Source organism: Mastacembelus armatus, chromosome 24 (assembly GCF_900324485.2).
Source record: "Mastacembelus armatus chromosome 24, fMasArm1.2, whole genome shotgun sequence".
Classification (NCBI taxonomy): Eukaryota; Metazoa; Chordata; class Actinopteri; order Synbranchiformes; family Mastacembelidae; genus Mastacembelus; species Mastacembelus armatus.
In genome coordinates this window covers 13608674-13624680 of record NC_046656.1, presented here as the reverse complement: position 1 = coordinate 13624680, position 16007 = coordinate 13608674, and the positions used below count along the sequence as shown (strand labels likewise).

At 41.4% G+C, this 16007-nt stretch overlaps 1 protein-coding gene across 8 annotated transcripts in view; it reads right to left on the bottom strand.

Annotated features, from left to right (window-relative positions):
* Nucleotides 1–16007, bottom strand: part of nhsl1b (NHS-like 1b) — an 86204-nt gene that overhangs the window by 18105 nt on the left and 52092 nt on the right. For 6 of the 8 annotated variants that reach the window (XM_026319316.2, XM_026319311.1, XM_026319312.1 and 3 more), the window contains exon 2: nt 1477–1629. In XM_026319316.2, the coding sequence (XP_026175101.1) occupies nt 1477–1629 (153 nt within the window). Of the gene's footprint in view, nt 1–1476; nt 1630–5341; nt 5567–16007 lie in introns of those variants that run through there. The other 2 variants (XM_026319317.1, XM_026319319.1) reach the window with 2 other exon arrangements.

The following is a 16007-nucleotide window of genomic DNA, read 5'->3' as shown; positions in this document are numbered from 1 at the left end:
GTGAGTGCGTGCACGTGACAAAGAGAGGACGCACGTTGCCATCTGATGGGTTATTGATTATTATTCTTTGCAGAACAGAAAACAAACTCGTGTATCCTGCTATAGTCATGCAGATGTCACTGGATATTGCCCCTGGTTGCACATGTACATGCACATGGTTTAACCTCCTGTAACATTGTAGTTATTGCTATTATATACTGAATATGTAAACAGAGGGAGTTGTATTGGGAGATAATGTTAAATAAAACTGTCTTATTTCTCTAAGGCTGTGGTTCCATCCTTAACTTCCCAGGAGTGGAGGAGGAATTTTAAAGTTAAAACACATCTAGACTCAGATGGACAGCACAGGTGCTCCTGTTCCACACCTGTTGGCTTTCAGTTAGGACCCCTGGGGCTGAGTGTTGATGACAGGATGGTGACAGGATGTGTGTGTGTGTGTGTGTGTGGGGGTGTCAGTGGGAGGATGGGTCTGGGGAAGGGCAGGTGAGGGCATTGATCCCACCTCCACCTCCCAGGTGGTGTTTGCATACCTAGCAACATCAATATTACAGGAAGTAATAGGCAACAACACAGTGGGCAAACAATGGAAAGACAAAGAAAAAATGCAATGCGTGTATGTGTGTGTGTGTGTGTGTGTGTGTGCCACAGCAGGTGAGTCACACATCATAAGGATCAGATTACAACAGCCTCCTCCCTTTTTATCTCTCTCTCCCTTTATCTCAGTGCTTTTTATCTGCTGACACACAAGGCCACCCTAGCATGTAAACAGAAAGCCCTTAAGAGTAACACACCACACATGTAAACACACACACACACACACACACACCCACACACACACACACACACACACACAAACACTTCTGGAAAATTTCTCACACCTGCCGAACACCCTGTTAGCTGAGTAATTGACAGAAACAACTTTCCCACGAAACCTGAGTGAAATCTTCTACCAGCACTTACTGGTATTCCCATTTCCTGTTCTGGGAAAGTTATGACTATTTTAAAAAGGTGCCACTTTCCTGTGACCTGACCCTCTTTTTCTCTACTCTTGTTGGACAAACAGGGAGAGCAGGATCTCACACTGTTCTGTTGTTGGCTAAACACAAGTTACATGAAGGTGTTTTGATACAATGACAAATATCAATCCAGCGTCATTCCCACACCGAACATTATCTGAAGTATAATTCCACTGAACTGCCGAATACTTGTTGTTGGTAAATAAACCTAATAAAATCCCTCCAGTTCATGCAGCCACTACTTCAAAATGAATACACTGGGCCTATGAAACTGTCATAAGTGTATAAGCAGCTAGTGATTTTTTTCTACATGTAGAATGATGGCTATTAAAGCAATGCCTCCTTTTTATGGCATATATACATATGAACTTTCAAGAAGAAAAACTTACCAAACTCCTTCTCCCAGAAATGTCCAAACCTTTACTGTTATGTTGGTTCATTTCTGGTTAGTGGTTCTTACCTCGCAGAGCAGTCTTGAGGTTGACTTTGGCCTGACGATGGAGGTCTTCTACACAGGGTGGCCTGCTGCTTGGAAGGAAGACGTTCTCCTGTTGGTGCCATGGGGCTGTGTAGTGAACTGTCCACTTGCTCTCCTCATCCAGGTTAGACACCGCTGCAAAGACACAGAGCAGGTTATGGAGATTCATTTCAGTTATGTTTCGAACTTCAATATCCTGAAGGACACTTGACTGAATTATTCATCTTCTCGAGAACACTATTACCATCAAACTTTAAAAAAAGTAAAAATATATTTGTATATAAATATATATGTTAGAAAAATATATTTGTGGCGAAAGAAAGTTTTACTTGTTTGACATCAGTTCTCCAATTGTGCAGTCAGCCTTTTGAAAAACAGCATAAGGGTTTGTTTATATTTGTAACAGGAGAGGAAAGGGAAGGACAGCGAGGTGCCTCACACGGAGGTGCCAGACTCCACCCCAACGACATGACACTTATCTGAGACATCAATCAGTTAATAGGCCACACATGTCAGAGGGGGAGGGATAAACTTCAGGGGGACTAGATGGAGGACAACATTTGATGTCCAGCTCAAAAAAAATTTAAACAGATCACCTGTTGTCTAAGATACTCCAGCAAGGTACCTCTTAGAAAACAACTCTTTTCAAGAAACAACACTGCCAACAAGTGACGTTCTGTCACTTTCCAAGCGTTCCACAACATATTTCTAAACTATACTCAGAATGACAGCTCAGATAATACGGAACATAACATATAAAACTAATTTAGCAAAACTATATCATTCTCAAATAAAGAAGCCTTTAATACCTGTTCCTTTTCAATACAAATCCTTTCCCTCAATTCTCACTGCGCAGACTGCGCACAGACTGCGCACAGACTGCGCACAGACATGAGAAATGAAACATTAACTGGGCATTACTGTGCTGCTCTTTGTATTCCTTGTTATTCATGACTTATAATACTGAAGATATTAGAACTGAAGAATATCCATATGTTGTTTGTGCCCATGCCCAAGGCAATTGTCTACACAGTTAATATGAATGTAATAAAACACACAGTTAAGCTTACCAAGTGACCGTATCCAAGCCAAAGTTGGTGATCGTGGATGAAGTACTATCTCCATTTAAACAGTCAAATGTTAGTGAAGACTATTATCTGTGTTTCCCTGATCTGGCAAAAAATACATCCATTTGACTGAGACTGAAGGAGAGGTCTGGTGGAACCAGAAGAAGAAAGGGGATGGGTCAAGAAAGGGGCTGGGAGAGTGTTTAGTGTTTTTGTTTGAGGGTTTTTCTCAGGTGCTAATGAGGATGCATAGCAAGTGTGTGTATGTGTGAGTGTGTGGGGGGAGGACCTCTGAGGTAGAGGTATAAGAGGTGGCTCAAAGACCGCAAATTGGTCGTTGGAGAAAGTGTGAAGACAGTTGGGTAGCTGACCATTTCAAACACTCTGACCAATCCAACTTTACTTATAGGGTTGGCTGTAGGACTTTTCCCAACCTGAGTGAGTAGAGTAAAGATGAACATAGTTTTCTAGATGGATTTATAGCAGAGAGAGTCCAGTCCTGCTGCTCCTGGTGACTAATGGCACCATAATGTCTGCCACCATAGTTTCCTAAGAAATGGGCACCCATCAGCTACTTCTGCGCTAGAGAAGAGGGGTCATTGTTTTTATTCATGCCTTCTCTACTACACTTTTCTTTCATTTACAAATCTTTTCATTTACAAAACAGTTTCTCCTCTTACACATTGGTTGTTGATGAAGCATGTGAGTGCAAATACTTTAAATACACCACAAAAGGGTACAAGAATGCTTGTTAGCTTCATGTTATAAACAACCATATGAGCTAATTCTAAAACCTAGGACAATACAAAGAAATAGAAAATGAAGCAATAGGCTTTGAGGTGCAAATTGAATAATCAAATAATTCTACCCAACTGGTCCTCCAAGCAAATGCTATTAAAATGAACTAACAAAAAAAAAGAGGTAGTGACAGACATCTACACTGCATTGCTGATGGGGGCAACATCCAGTTTCTGTGTATTGCAATGAATTTACTTTGTATATTGGTGTAGTTATAAATATGGTCTTACAGATTGGTCAATTAATAATATCACAAGGCAGAAGCTGAAGTCTGAGCTGGGACTTGAGTCTTCTCTTGAGGACTTAGAGGAGAATCCCTACAGTTACCAACAAAACCCACTCACACACGGTTCAGCTGTAGCAGTGAACATGAAGCACCAGCTCCAAAATAACTGTCACATCATACCTTAGAGCAGGCACTGACACTCCAGTTGTGTATTAGTAAGACCACATCCTTAAATCAGCCTTCCAGTCTAAATAAGAACAATAAAAAATAAATACTCCATTTCTTTTAAACATTTTAAATTGTCCTGCTCAGATAAACATGCTCAGCACAGGTATCCCTCCCCCACTTGTCACTATGGGGTTTAACCAGATCTCAGTCAGCCTCTAGGCAGACCAAAGACATGGGGACTATGGACACAAAGACTGTATTGTCCTCCTGCATCAGTCTCCACATCAGGCCTTTCAGTGCCACAATAACCCGTAGCCCCTCAACACACACACAGACACACACAGTCTCACACACACTGGACTCTGGCGCGAAAGTCTTTGAGAAGTCCACTAATCCCTCTGCCCATTGACATCTCAGCTCTCCCTACGCCCATTAACAAACAACAGAGAGCAAAGAGGGTCCTGAAAACTCTGTGAGACACAAACAGGTTACAGGAATATCTGAGCCACAAATGCAAAGACTGCATGAAGTAATCTCAGGAAGCAAACATCTGCATTGATACATGCTGAAGATACTAGATGTCATGATCAATAACAATGATCAAACTGTACTGATGATATCTATGTTAATCCTGAACCAGGATCCCGGTCACCCCCCTGCCAACAGTGTATTGATTTTTGTGCCTAAAACAACTTTGTGTGTTTCTAAAAGGTCATCATGACCTTCAAAATAATTTCTTGTATTTGCATTAATCTTAAACAAGGGAAAATACAGCCCTTTATGGATCCAGTAACATCTAGATCCTCCTTCAAAATAAAAGTACAGAATAGCTGCATAGGCCCAAGGTGCTCCACATCTTGGAGGAGCGAAGTGCAGGCGTTTCTAAGGTGCCAAGATAAGAGAAGTAGACAAACACTGAGCTAATAATTAACTATCACCTCTGTCTGAACCTTCAACACACAGGCTATAAATACACCTGAGATTAGAGCAAGCACAAGTAGCTTGCCCTGCATCAACCATCCTCACGTGCTTAATACACAGCCACTGATTAAATAATAGCCTCGGAGCATTAACCAATCCTTCTACCCACAGTCCTACTACAGCTTCTTTTAGTGTCTCACATTAGACACAACATTTTGATCTGAATTGAACATAAAACTTCAACGCTGAAAAAGGCCAACCAATAAAGAAGTTGTGATTTCGAGTGTCTTCAGCTGACACCCTTACAAATACCTTCTGGTTATTTAGTGCTAACAGTCATGAAGTTTTGACCTAGTGGTAACCTGGTAACAGGGTGCACCAGAGGGTTGTGTCTAGGCTCAGCAGAGGCAACGGGGAAGAAGTGTGCCCACAGAAAACCATTAGTTGTATTCAAATTCTATACAAATCATTAAAGCCAGCATGGACCCACTTTTGATATAGCGAAGTGTTAACGAAGCCATGAAAATGGTTATTTAAAACAGTTGCAACTAATGGAAAACTGCTGGAAAAACCAGACACTCACGTCCTGATAAAAACTGGCAAAATGATGTAAACTGAAATCACAAGACATTAATGATCAGTATTGAACAGAAGTAAAACAGCTTACCCTTCCTTTTGAAGTATTTAATGACAGACTTTAGCGAGGTCCCAATAAACACCATTATTCCGCTTGAATGTATGTCTCTGACTTTTAAAAAAAAAAAAAAAAAAAACTTCCAACAAATCCAGGGAATAACAGACAGGTAAGAAGGAGTGCTGCGGTCAGCTCTCCTCGCTCACATTCTTACTACACGCCGGAGAGTGTGTGCAAGTGTCTACTACGCCTAGAGGAGAGCCTCTACCCTCTATCTCCTTCTCTCACTATACACACAGTCCACCACTCCCCCCCATAACCAACACTAGCACTCCTCCCTCAGGCAGTCCGGTCCTCGGAGACATACACACACACAAACACACACCGCGGGAGGGGTGTGTAGGACCGGCCCCTCTGTTCCTCTGTGCTCTGGTTACCAAGGAGTTCTGGCTGCCTCTCCCTTTATTTCTCATCATCAGTCATTCTCTTTCACTGTCGTTCTCTCTCTATGCTCTTTTTCTTCTGTCCTCTACAGGGCTCAGAATATAGCTGAAAGTTAAACACGCTTTATTAGAACCGGCACAGTGATGCGATTTTGCTGTGAATGTTGATATTCTTTTCGTTCCATCACTTTGTCTTGCTGTGTTTGACGTTTTTTTTTTTTTTTATGCTGCTCTGCTCTTAGAAAAATAATCAGCATGTTGGGTCTTTAACCGCTACAACAGACTCATCTGGGGAATATTTATGCATCTAATTAAACTATCAGCCACCTCTACCTGAGAATTTGCACATCTTCAAAAAAAAAAAAGGTTTTAAGCTTTTCACAACATATTCTTTGGAGGATGCAGCCTTCACTGCATGCTAAATGTAACAGGAAACATCATTACCCATAGTACATCACACTATAGCACAAACATTTATTTTAAGTGATCTCATTTTGCACCATTTCATAGTTTAGAAAATACCATAACTGCATTACTGAAGAGGCCTAAATAGATCTGAGATGTCTAAAACCAGAAGAACACAGACTATGCCTATTGTCTATATAGATATAACTCCTTTTCTTCTCTCTGGATGTTTTCTATCAATCCCTCTTCTTCTGTCAGCTCATACCCAGCTGGCTGTGTGCACACATGGCTATTGAATCTGTGCCACATGAATATAGATCACATACAATCCTCCTATTGTCCAATTTGCTCACAATCTATCACACACACACTCTAGCACCCATCCATTCACCCACACACACACACACACAAGCACACGGTGTGGAGGACCGTATTTCTTTTCAGCCCAAATGGTTGAAGAGTGGACGGAGGGGGTGAGTGAAACCAAGAGAGGGAGGGAGGTAGATAGGCTGCAACAGGAGCTCAAATGAGACTGCAAATGATCCTTGAATTTGTGGGTACAAAGGATTCCCACTCCTCCTGCCCCCCACCCCCCACCCCAGAGCTCCCTTATCTGAATCTTGTGCTCTGTCTCTGAAGTGCAGGTTGGATTTGTCTGTGTGCATATAGAAACATTCTGCAGTTGATACCATATTTTTTGCAGTCTACTGTACGTTAAGTGTCCATTTGCAACATTAGTTGTGTGCCCTTGTCCTTAAATTATGGAGCTCTGCATGTTGGCAATGAGGCTCTTTAAATGACATATTCCTCCTGAGAGTTCCTGTGTTTGACCTCTTCACATAAAAGTGCACTTATTGGTTAACAACTCTCACACAAACATAGGTCCATAAACGTCTACACTAAGGTGATTTCAATATCATCAAAAGTGCATATCAGTGACCCTACAGTGATTACAGAGAAATTGTGATTACTATTTTTGGGCATCTATATATACAATTATTAGTTTAATAAAATACAATTATGGACAAGTTAACCAATAATTAAATTGTCTACAACTGCAGTACTCAGCTCAGTCCTTGGCTTGTATCATACTGTCTGGCACGTGTACAGTATTAGGATAATTTATGCAAGCCCCAGCAGCATCACTAATTATAGAGCCTATTGTTCCCAGTACAGTACACGCACACGTGCGCACACGCACACACACACACACACACACACACACACACACACACACACACACAGTGTGACAGACAGGTCAACAACTCTATCCGCTCAAGAAGGTCTTCAAATCTAGGCCACTACTAGATTTAAGGCTATCTAATCATTCATCCATATGTCCATACATCCCTCCACTTATTCTCAATGAAGAATGGAAGCTTCCATTAAACCCCAACCCAAACAATATCAATATTTCATCTGTTCACACCCTAAGCAGCATATGAAGGAAGAGTGCAGACAGAGTGGGAGTGTGGATCTCAGAGGAAGACTTAATTTTCCTCAGCAAATATCAGAGGTTATTATGATACTGATCCAAGGTAATCCCACTGGTATTGGCCCCTGGTTATACAGCTGATAAATGTTGACTACCTAAGCTGAAGCAATATTTGCATTTTCTTTCCATTTTATAACAGGATATATTCTGTAATTATTGCCAGATAAAACTAAAAAACAATTCCTTGAGATGGTTCCCATTCTATAGTCATGTATCCTGTGTTACTGTTGGCAGTATAAAACCATTTGCACTCAAATACAACAACTTAATATAGGTTGAAGAATATTAGACCCTATGGTGAGATGGTTCATATGGGGAGGTGGTGACGGTGACATGAGGAAAAAGGGGGAAAGAGAAACTGGGGGCAAGGTGATTAACAAATAATGAAGTCTTTTTTTTAATTGATATAATTACCACTCATGGTGGCAGGGTGATAATAGAGGAGAGATTTGATTTGTCCTACTCTTGTCCTACTCTTCCCTCCTGACATTGCCTTGTCTTCAATTTTTCACACCTCATTTGGTTCTCCCTCTCAACCTGGCCCAGGCAGCAACACAATCTTTTACACACACGCTACATTTTATTTGTTATACCAGACTGCTGAATTTAACTCTCCAGCTCCAGTTCTATCATTCAGTAATAAACATAAACCCATAAACATACATGTCTCCCTGTTTTATTCAGTATTATAGGCTATCAATCATCTGTTAAACTGCCCAAGTGTGAATCTACACACACACACACACACACACACACACACACACACACACCTCCCCCTGCCTCTGACAGGTCTCCGCTTTTATTGCTCTAATTGGACTTAAGCAGGCCCAACATCTCAACTCTACCTGATCTGCAAATGTTAAATCTCATTCCCTCTGCCCCCCCTCCTCTCCATCAACAATTCTTTTCTTCTCTTTTTCTTTAAGCTTTCATGTCTGCTAACATGATCTATCCTGTATTGATTTTTCTGTCCCGTCTGGCCCTTCTTTCCTTTTTTGAGCTCCCTCGTTTTGGCTCTGACATCGCACACCTTCCCCTCAGTGGGTACTAATCCTGCGAGGTGGAGATAAGCAGACATGAACGAACGGGGTCAAGTATTGTTTCACACATAAGCGCACACAAACACTTAGCATCTGTGTGCACGCAATGTCGTGGAACGCACGACATTGCAAGAGCTGTTGTGAGTAAAGTGAGTAAAACTGAACGTTTGCATGGATTCAGGCAGCTAATGGAAGGTCACTGAATTCATGACCATAGGCTAATCAACAAAAATCTTTTATATATAACACAAAAAAAAGGAAATAGATTCTTCTTTTCATCTGTGCAGAATTTTAATTCATTCTCAATTGATAAAATACACTTTTACTCCAAAACTTTGACACAGAGCCATCCCCACAAATCAAAAGGATAATGGGAGAGATTGTCTATTTAGTCCAACAACTCCCAAAGGAGGAAGAGCAGCTCTTCATCTGGTAGGAAGAAATATTTCATAGCTGTACTCTGTAAGATCTGTAATTATAGAGTAATGGCTTGTCATCTCTTCCCTTTTTTAATATCCCTACATCTCTGTGAATGTAGCGTAGCATCAGGGGTTGATGGGAATCTGATCGCTTTGGTCTTTGCCCTGATATATAGTCGAGGGCATGAATAATGTATCAGCTACACAGTGGGGGGTGGGGTGGTTTGGCAGTATGAAGTTTGAGGAGTTAATGATCATACACACCAATACAGCCATTTATCTGCTTGTTTCCCACACTAATACAGATTAATATGGTATCAACAGTTACTTAGTCTAAAGTAAGTGCAACTTCTGACTGACAACAAACCTGTAATCATCACAGATGATTAAATAAAAACAGTAATATAATATAGTGATGTTGGGATGATGTTAATAAATCCTGAGATGGGTAAGAAAAAGATAACTGATAGACAAACAGTTAAGCAAAGTTAAACTTCAAACTTCCTGCTGAGTAAACACCAACTCTCGCTCAAACACACATACACACACAAAAAACAAAACAAAAAAAAACACACACACACACACACTGAAGCCAAAGTGACAGAGAGGATAGGCTGAGTAAACAAGTTGTGAAAACTGTTTTCTTTGCCATTAATGATTTTAGCATGGGGAAAGTTCCCGTGCGTCTCCAGCCCAATAAACCCCAGCACTTGTTCAATGACCTTACTCTGACACCAAACTCATGCTGCCCCCCCCCCTTCTGTCTCTACTCTGTCTGTTGCACCTCTCTGTTCAGCAGACAGAGGTTACTGGGTAACTCCAGCCTTCCCTCCATCCCTCCTCTGGTCTTTTCCATCTGACCTACTCCATTCAAGCAGCTGGGATTCCTACACACACAGGCACAAACACACACCACTGTTTTCATCACTTGTGAGGACTTAACTTTGACTTACATTCATTTTTCTATACACGTTCCCTAACCTTAAACCAAGTCGTCAACTTAAAAATCAATGATTTATACCATCAAATACCTGATACTGATAATGAGGGATCCTGATGTTGGGTTGTCAAATCTATAGTAAAACCAAGATCACACACATTAAGACAGAAAAGAAGATGTATGCTAACAAATGGTTGACGGTGTTTGTCAATACAGACAGTCTCACTATTCACTGCCAGAAAGGCAAGGCCTGCATGTTTTTGGTGGTTCTGAATGAGCCCATCAGCAGCGTATTTGCATGATTACATGCAGAACAGAGTTAAAAGAGGTCAGACTAAAGGGGCTATATGGTGATTTGTGTGACAAACGTGCTTCAAGTTTGTGAAGTGGCTCACTAGGCAATAAGATCATCAGGCTGGAAGATGGTTGGTGAATTTACGTTACCGATTAAATCTGCTACGTGCACGTGTGTGTGTATGTGTGTGTGTACATGCGGTTATTCTTCTCCATGAAAAGCAGAGGGGCCTCCCTCTATAGGCTCTTCCTCCTTTGTGAACCATGAGAAAAAGCCTCCAGGTTCGGGTGACACCCTGCAAACTACACCCTGAACACACACACACACACACACACACACACACACACACACTATCGCCAACATAATAACACCCCACTCTGTGTTATTGTATGTTCTATTTCACAAGAACATTTATGTCCATACACTAGCCTTGATGTGGTGACATGCATATATTTGTGTTTTCTGTTCAAACACGATGTAACTGTTCTCACAAAGCATGATGTGTCTGAATGCGTAAGAATCAGAGAAATGTCTTTGAAAAAGGGGCAGCACAATACTTCTTGTGGGCTGTGGAACAAGAAGGCAAAAATGGAGATGGTATCCAAAGCTAAACTTTGCACAAAGGCTTTCGAAAAAAGGTCAAGAAGAAAGAGATGGGAAGGCAAGATGGCATCCGCAAAATGTTGAAACATTCTTTGATGTGGCAGAAGTAGAGCATTTTGCTGAATAGTGATGTGAGGCAGGATAGAAAAGGCAGCGTTTAGAGGGACAAAAGAAACAAGAGACAGGATATAAAGGAAGCTGGGAGAGGAAAAAAAAAAAATCAAGGGTGGAGAATAGTAGAGCAGATGAAGCAAGAAATGAGAGAGATAGATGGAGTATGGATGCAAAAACATCCATAGGTGCAAACTGAATAAAAACATATTATACACAGGAAGACAGACACACAAACATACACAAAGACTCAGCAGGCTTGGCGGTCATGCCTAATTTTCTCTCCCCTAGTGTCTGACCCAGGCGCTCCCTACAACAACCCCCTTTGAAATTCAAGCCAGGATAAAAGAGCGAGGAAGAGAGAAAAGGCATGCAGAGTAAACTCTACATATTTCCATGTATATCTCTCTGAGCACGTGGACAGACAAGACTGGAGTCCAGTTTACACTGAAGACATTGTGCAGGTCAATGTCAGCATGTTAGATGGACAAGAGTTGGATAAGAGAAGCCTTAAAAAAAAAAGACCTCGACAACTAAAAGGAAAAAACAGCTGCAGAGCACAAACTGACAAGCAGGTGTGCAACTGTTAAATACGTCCTCCTTATACATTCCTTCAACAAGGACACCTCACAACCTAATCTCAGTTTCAACACAATAAAAGTCAGGTCACTTATTGTACATATAAGTTGAGCGCAGAGTTTAAATACCTATATCTGACAAACAGGCTGATTTGTGTGCCTGAGCTTTTGATGTCTTCAGAGAGGGAGAGCGGGTGGCAGTTTTGGGCGGTTCATCCATCAGAATGGATTTGTGGCTAACCGCCCATTTCTTCCCTGGCAACAGAGCAGTAAATCTAAAGCAAACCAACACCACTGGCTTGTCACACACACACAAACAGACACACACCACTCATCCAAAGTTGGCAAGGCAACAAGCTGAAACTGAAACGGGCCTGCTAGACGTCAAAAGTTCGTAGATGGGAATATTCCTCTGGTGTTTGGATGGGCTTGTCAGTGTTGAATTAAGTAGCCCAACCTGTTTGAGTCATGGAGATGTCAGTTTGTCTGTTGTATTGTCAGTCCAGTGGGTGGCCATGAAATCTTGTATAGATGTCATGGTACTGCCCTGATCCCCTGACTTCTCCTTTAGCTCAAACATGAGGTTACAGTTTGCTAAGGTTTGAGGGAAATGTCTTTGAAACCACTGAATGAATTGTAATAAAACATGGTCAACTGCGATCAGCTTCAGTTACTCATAAATACTGCTCTGCTTTCATACAGCCTCACAGAGGCAACAAGCAGGGAAGTTATTTCATGTTGACCTTGGCTTTAGCATCATAAAAATAACAGTTTCTGTCTGTTCCATTACTCAGCTGAGCTGTTCCCATTCTTTAAATTCTGACGGTGCAGGTGTAACATGTCCGATATGATAGTGAAAAATAATCTCCCAGCGGGAACCTTCACCCAGTCACTGGTAGTGTAACATAAAGAGAAGCCCCAGATTACATTAAAACCATTACCATCCAGCCACGCTGTCTCCAACTATATTGACTCCTCGCACTTCTCAATCTCCAGTGAGTCCTCTGAGGACTCACCACATCAATAACCATGACGCCTAAGTGTGTTGTGTGTATTGTGTATACAGTTTGTGTATGCCCTCTGCTTTATAATGGCTTAGAGTAGCTTGATATGTGCCATGCTTTTCTATGTATGGGTGTATATGTTACCGTGCATGCATGGATGTCAGCCTGCAGCCACAATCTACTCCTTTCTGACAGCATAATATCTTATATATATAATAATTGAGAACACAAAGGCCTGTAATGACTGTATCCTTTATTTAATTATTAATTTTCAAACTGTTCTCAGACACACACTTGCACAAGGTATTGTGCGAACACAGGTACAAACACCCATGCAGGGATTCCTGCACACACATTATGTTAGCTGCCATGCTGGTTCCTGACCTACATTTCATCGCCAGAGCTGTCTGCTCTTCTCTCTTACGGGCCTGTGTGTGTGTGTGAGTGTGCGTGTGTGCGTGCGCGCACCGCCCACTCCACAGGAGCAGCCACAATCATTAATGCAATTATTACCTTCACACAGAAAATGGAATAAATTTGACACAAACCCAAATATGATACACTGCAGAGTGCTGCACTTGTTGTGGTTCACTGTGGACACTGTGTGTATTTCTGCAGAATGAGTTTAAAACATCTCACATAAACCTCTGGTTTAATTTAAAGTCTGATGTGCAAAATGTCCAAGCTGGGATGATAAAGGCAACGAATAGCTGGCAGCCAGAACATTATTTTGTCTGCATTAAAATATGATTCATTAGTTTCAATATTTCTTTGTATATTTATATATAATGTTGTTTCTGCTGTTAACTGCTGACGGGAGGGTCTTGTCCAATGTAGACACAGAGGCACAGAGACATACTGAGCTAATTTAGGTTAAGTGCCTCCAGTAGCTCAAGGGCGCAAAGCAACAAGCCACCTGGGGCTACCCTGCATCATTCAGAGGAAATCCGAATGTCTGTGTATCAAGTAGACTCAAGGCTATCAGTGGAAGTGGGTTAAAGCCATATGAGCTACGAAGTGCGCATGTGTGTTTATCAACACTTGCTTCTCCACTGGAGCAAACTGACACTATACTGTTTGACCCATTTCTCACTTTGCACCTCATTTCTCATCAGTAGGTCATTTGGGAAGGGGAGAGGGAATTTGCAACATCAAAACATCCAATACACAATCAGCTAACACAACCAACTGACCAATGACAGCAAATTTCGGAAGTGGACAAGACAGTCAGCCTCAGGGCTGCAGCACAGTCAGGAGATTAGGTCTGAAGTTGGAAGCAAGTTCTGGTGGCTGGCATTGATTATGGTTATTAACCAACACAATTACAATGCATCACTGCATTTGGCTCTGTTCATCAGGCCTGTCACATTGACTCAATTTACATATCCCTTCCTTTAGCTCATTAGACATTCAAAACTCAACAACACAAGATCACTATTTTCTGTTCAGCTCTTCAGAAACATGCACATACTCACAAACTCATATTCTTCATGTAGAATCAAGTAATTGTCAACACGTTTGACAATTTGACACGTTTGACAACACGTTTGTGCAGTTGGCATGGATTTCTAAATCCAACTTGTAACAATCCACGTTGCAAGCCTGACAGAAAAACCGTAAGAGCGATTATAGGAAGAATGTTAAAAATCTTCTATAATGCAGCCCTGCCATGATAGCACAACAAGTGTGTGTGTGTGTGTGTGTGTGTAATCCCAGGGGAAAGGGCTAAATATGTCCCAGGTCAGGGTTAATGCTCACAAGATGACAGATACTGTATATCATAGCAACATCTGTGAAACACACCCAAACTCATACACAAACTGAGACACTGTAGACACTCTGGGATAATTTTTACAGAGTTGAATATGTGCGTGCACGTGCATGCATTAAGCCTGGGTTTCTCTATTGATAATCCCATGTTGAGACCTTGTCTGAGAAAAAAGCAGAACCTCAAATCCACTATCCCCCCACCCCCTTCTTTAATAGACCGTGCCTTCGCTTTCCCCTGACTCTCCCCATCCGTCCCTCCCCCTTCTGTCCCATCTGAGCAATAATGGAGGAATGGAAGCATTAATAGAAACAGCAGACCTCTCTTGTATGCAGCGAGTGTGCCCTCCTAATGGGGCCCCGGGGAAATGAGACCAGCTCCCTGATCAAATACCCCCAAAAATTTAAGACCTCCATTATTCCAAATTAAATTGTGACACCTCATGTGCCTCTTTTAGTGTAGATAAATGGTTGCATGCTGTCTGATGGGCATTTAATCCAACTGTAATTCTTTCTGGTCGTTACCATAACTTCATCAGTATGTTAATTTAATCTCACACACACACAAAAAAGCATTTTGTCTGTGTGCTATAATGTATTTTCTATAGGTGAAAACTGATGATTCACTCATGATCAACTTTGAACTACAGACTAGAAACACAACACTTTAATCCAATGAATGAGCTCCTCTGCTAGTTTGTACAATGGTACCACCTTGTGGTGCCTCAAAGAAATGTAATTGGTTTACAAATGCCCCTCACACAGCTCTTTAAGAAAGGTTAAAGGGAGTGTAGGAATTTAGCGTGTGTTATAAAGTTAGACTAAGACTCATCAGGGCAGCCTGACCTGTGGTTTTACAAGCACAAAAATGGTTGTATCTTTCTTTACTCTACATTTTTCTTTTTTTTTGTCTTTAGCTCTAATCTAATGCATGTTGAGTAGAAAAACCTCAAAAACGAGATGTTGCCATGGTGAAGACAACTCATTAATGAGACAGGTTTAAAGAGGCCTTTACAATCACTTTCTTTCCTCTCCTTTCCTTTTCTCACTTTCTTTTATAATCAGTCTCTATGGGGAGACAGAAGCTTTTCAGGGGCTTAGCTTTGCTTTCTGAGGCTTAATGGAAACCCCAGCTGATTGGGACACAGGAGCCTGTGCTTAAGCAGAAGGCAGGAAGAAGGAGACAAGGCTGGGGTACATGGTGGAGGAGTGGGGGTCTCTGGCTGTTGAGACTTTGGAGCTGATAAAAAAATGAGACAGATTAGATGCAGGAAAGTGACAGAGGAGCCAGTTTTGTGGTTGTTGCCACATTAATATGTATCTGGGTTTCCAATGATAAAAGCACCAATTTCTCACCTTGTAAAACATTTTTGAAAAATGACACAGTTATGGAAAAAAAAAGCACAGTTTAGGAGACTAATCTGAAAGTAGTTTACCGTACCACACTGGAAACTACATAAATGAACACATTATTATTCCTTACCTTGTAGTTTTTCTTTGGGTTGCAGGAGACTATGCACTCTTTGTGAACCATACAGTAAAAGTCAGGAATGTAAACTGTGTGTGCAGACAGGGAGCAGACCGGTCACTGAGGCAAAT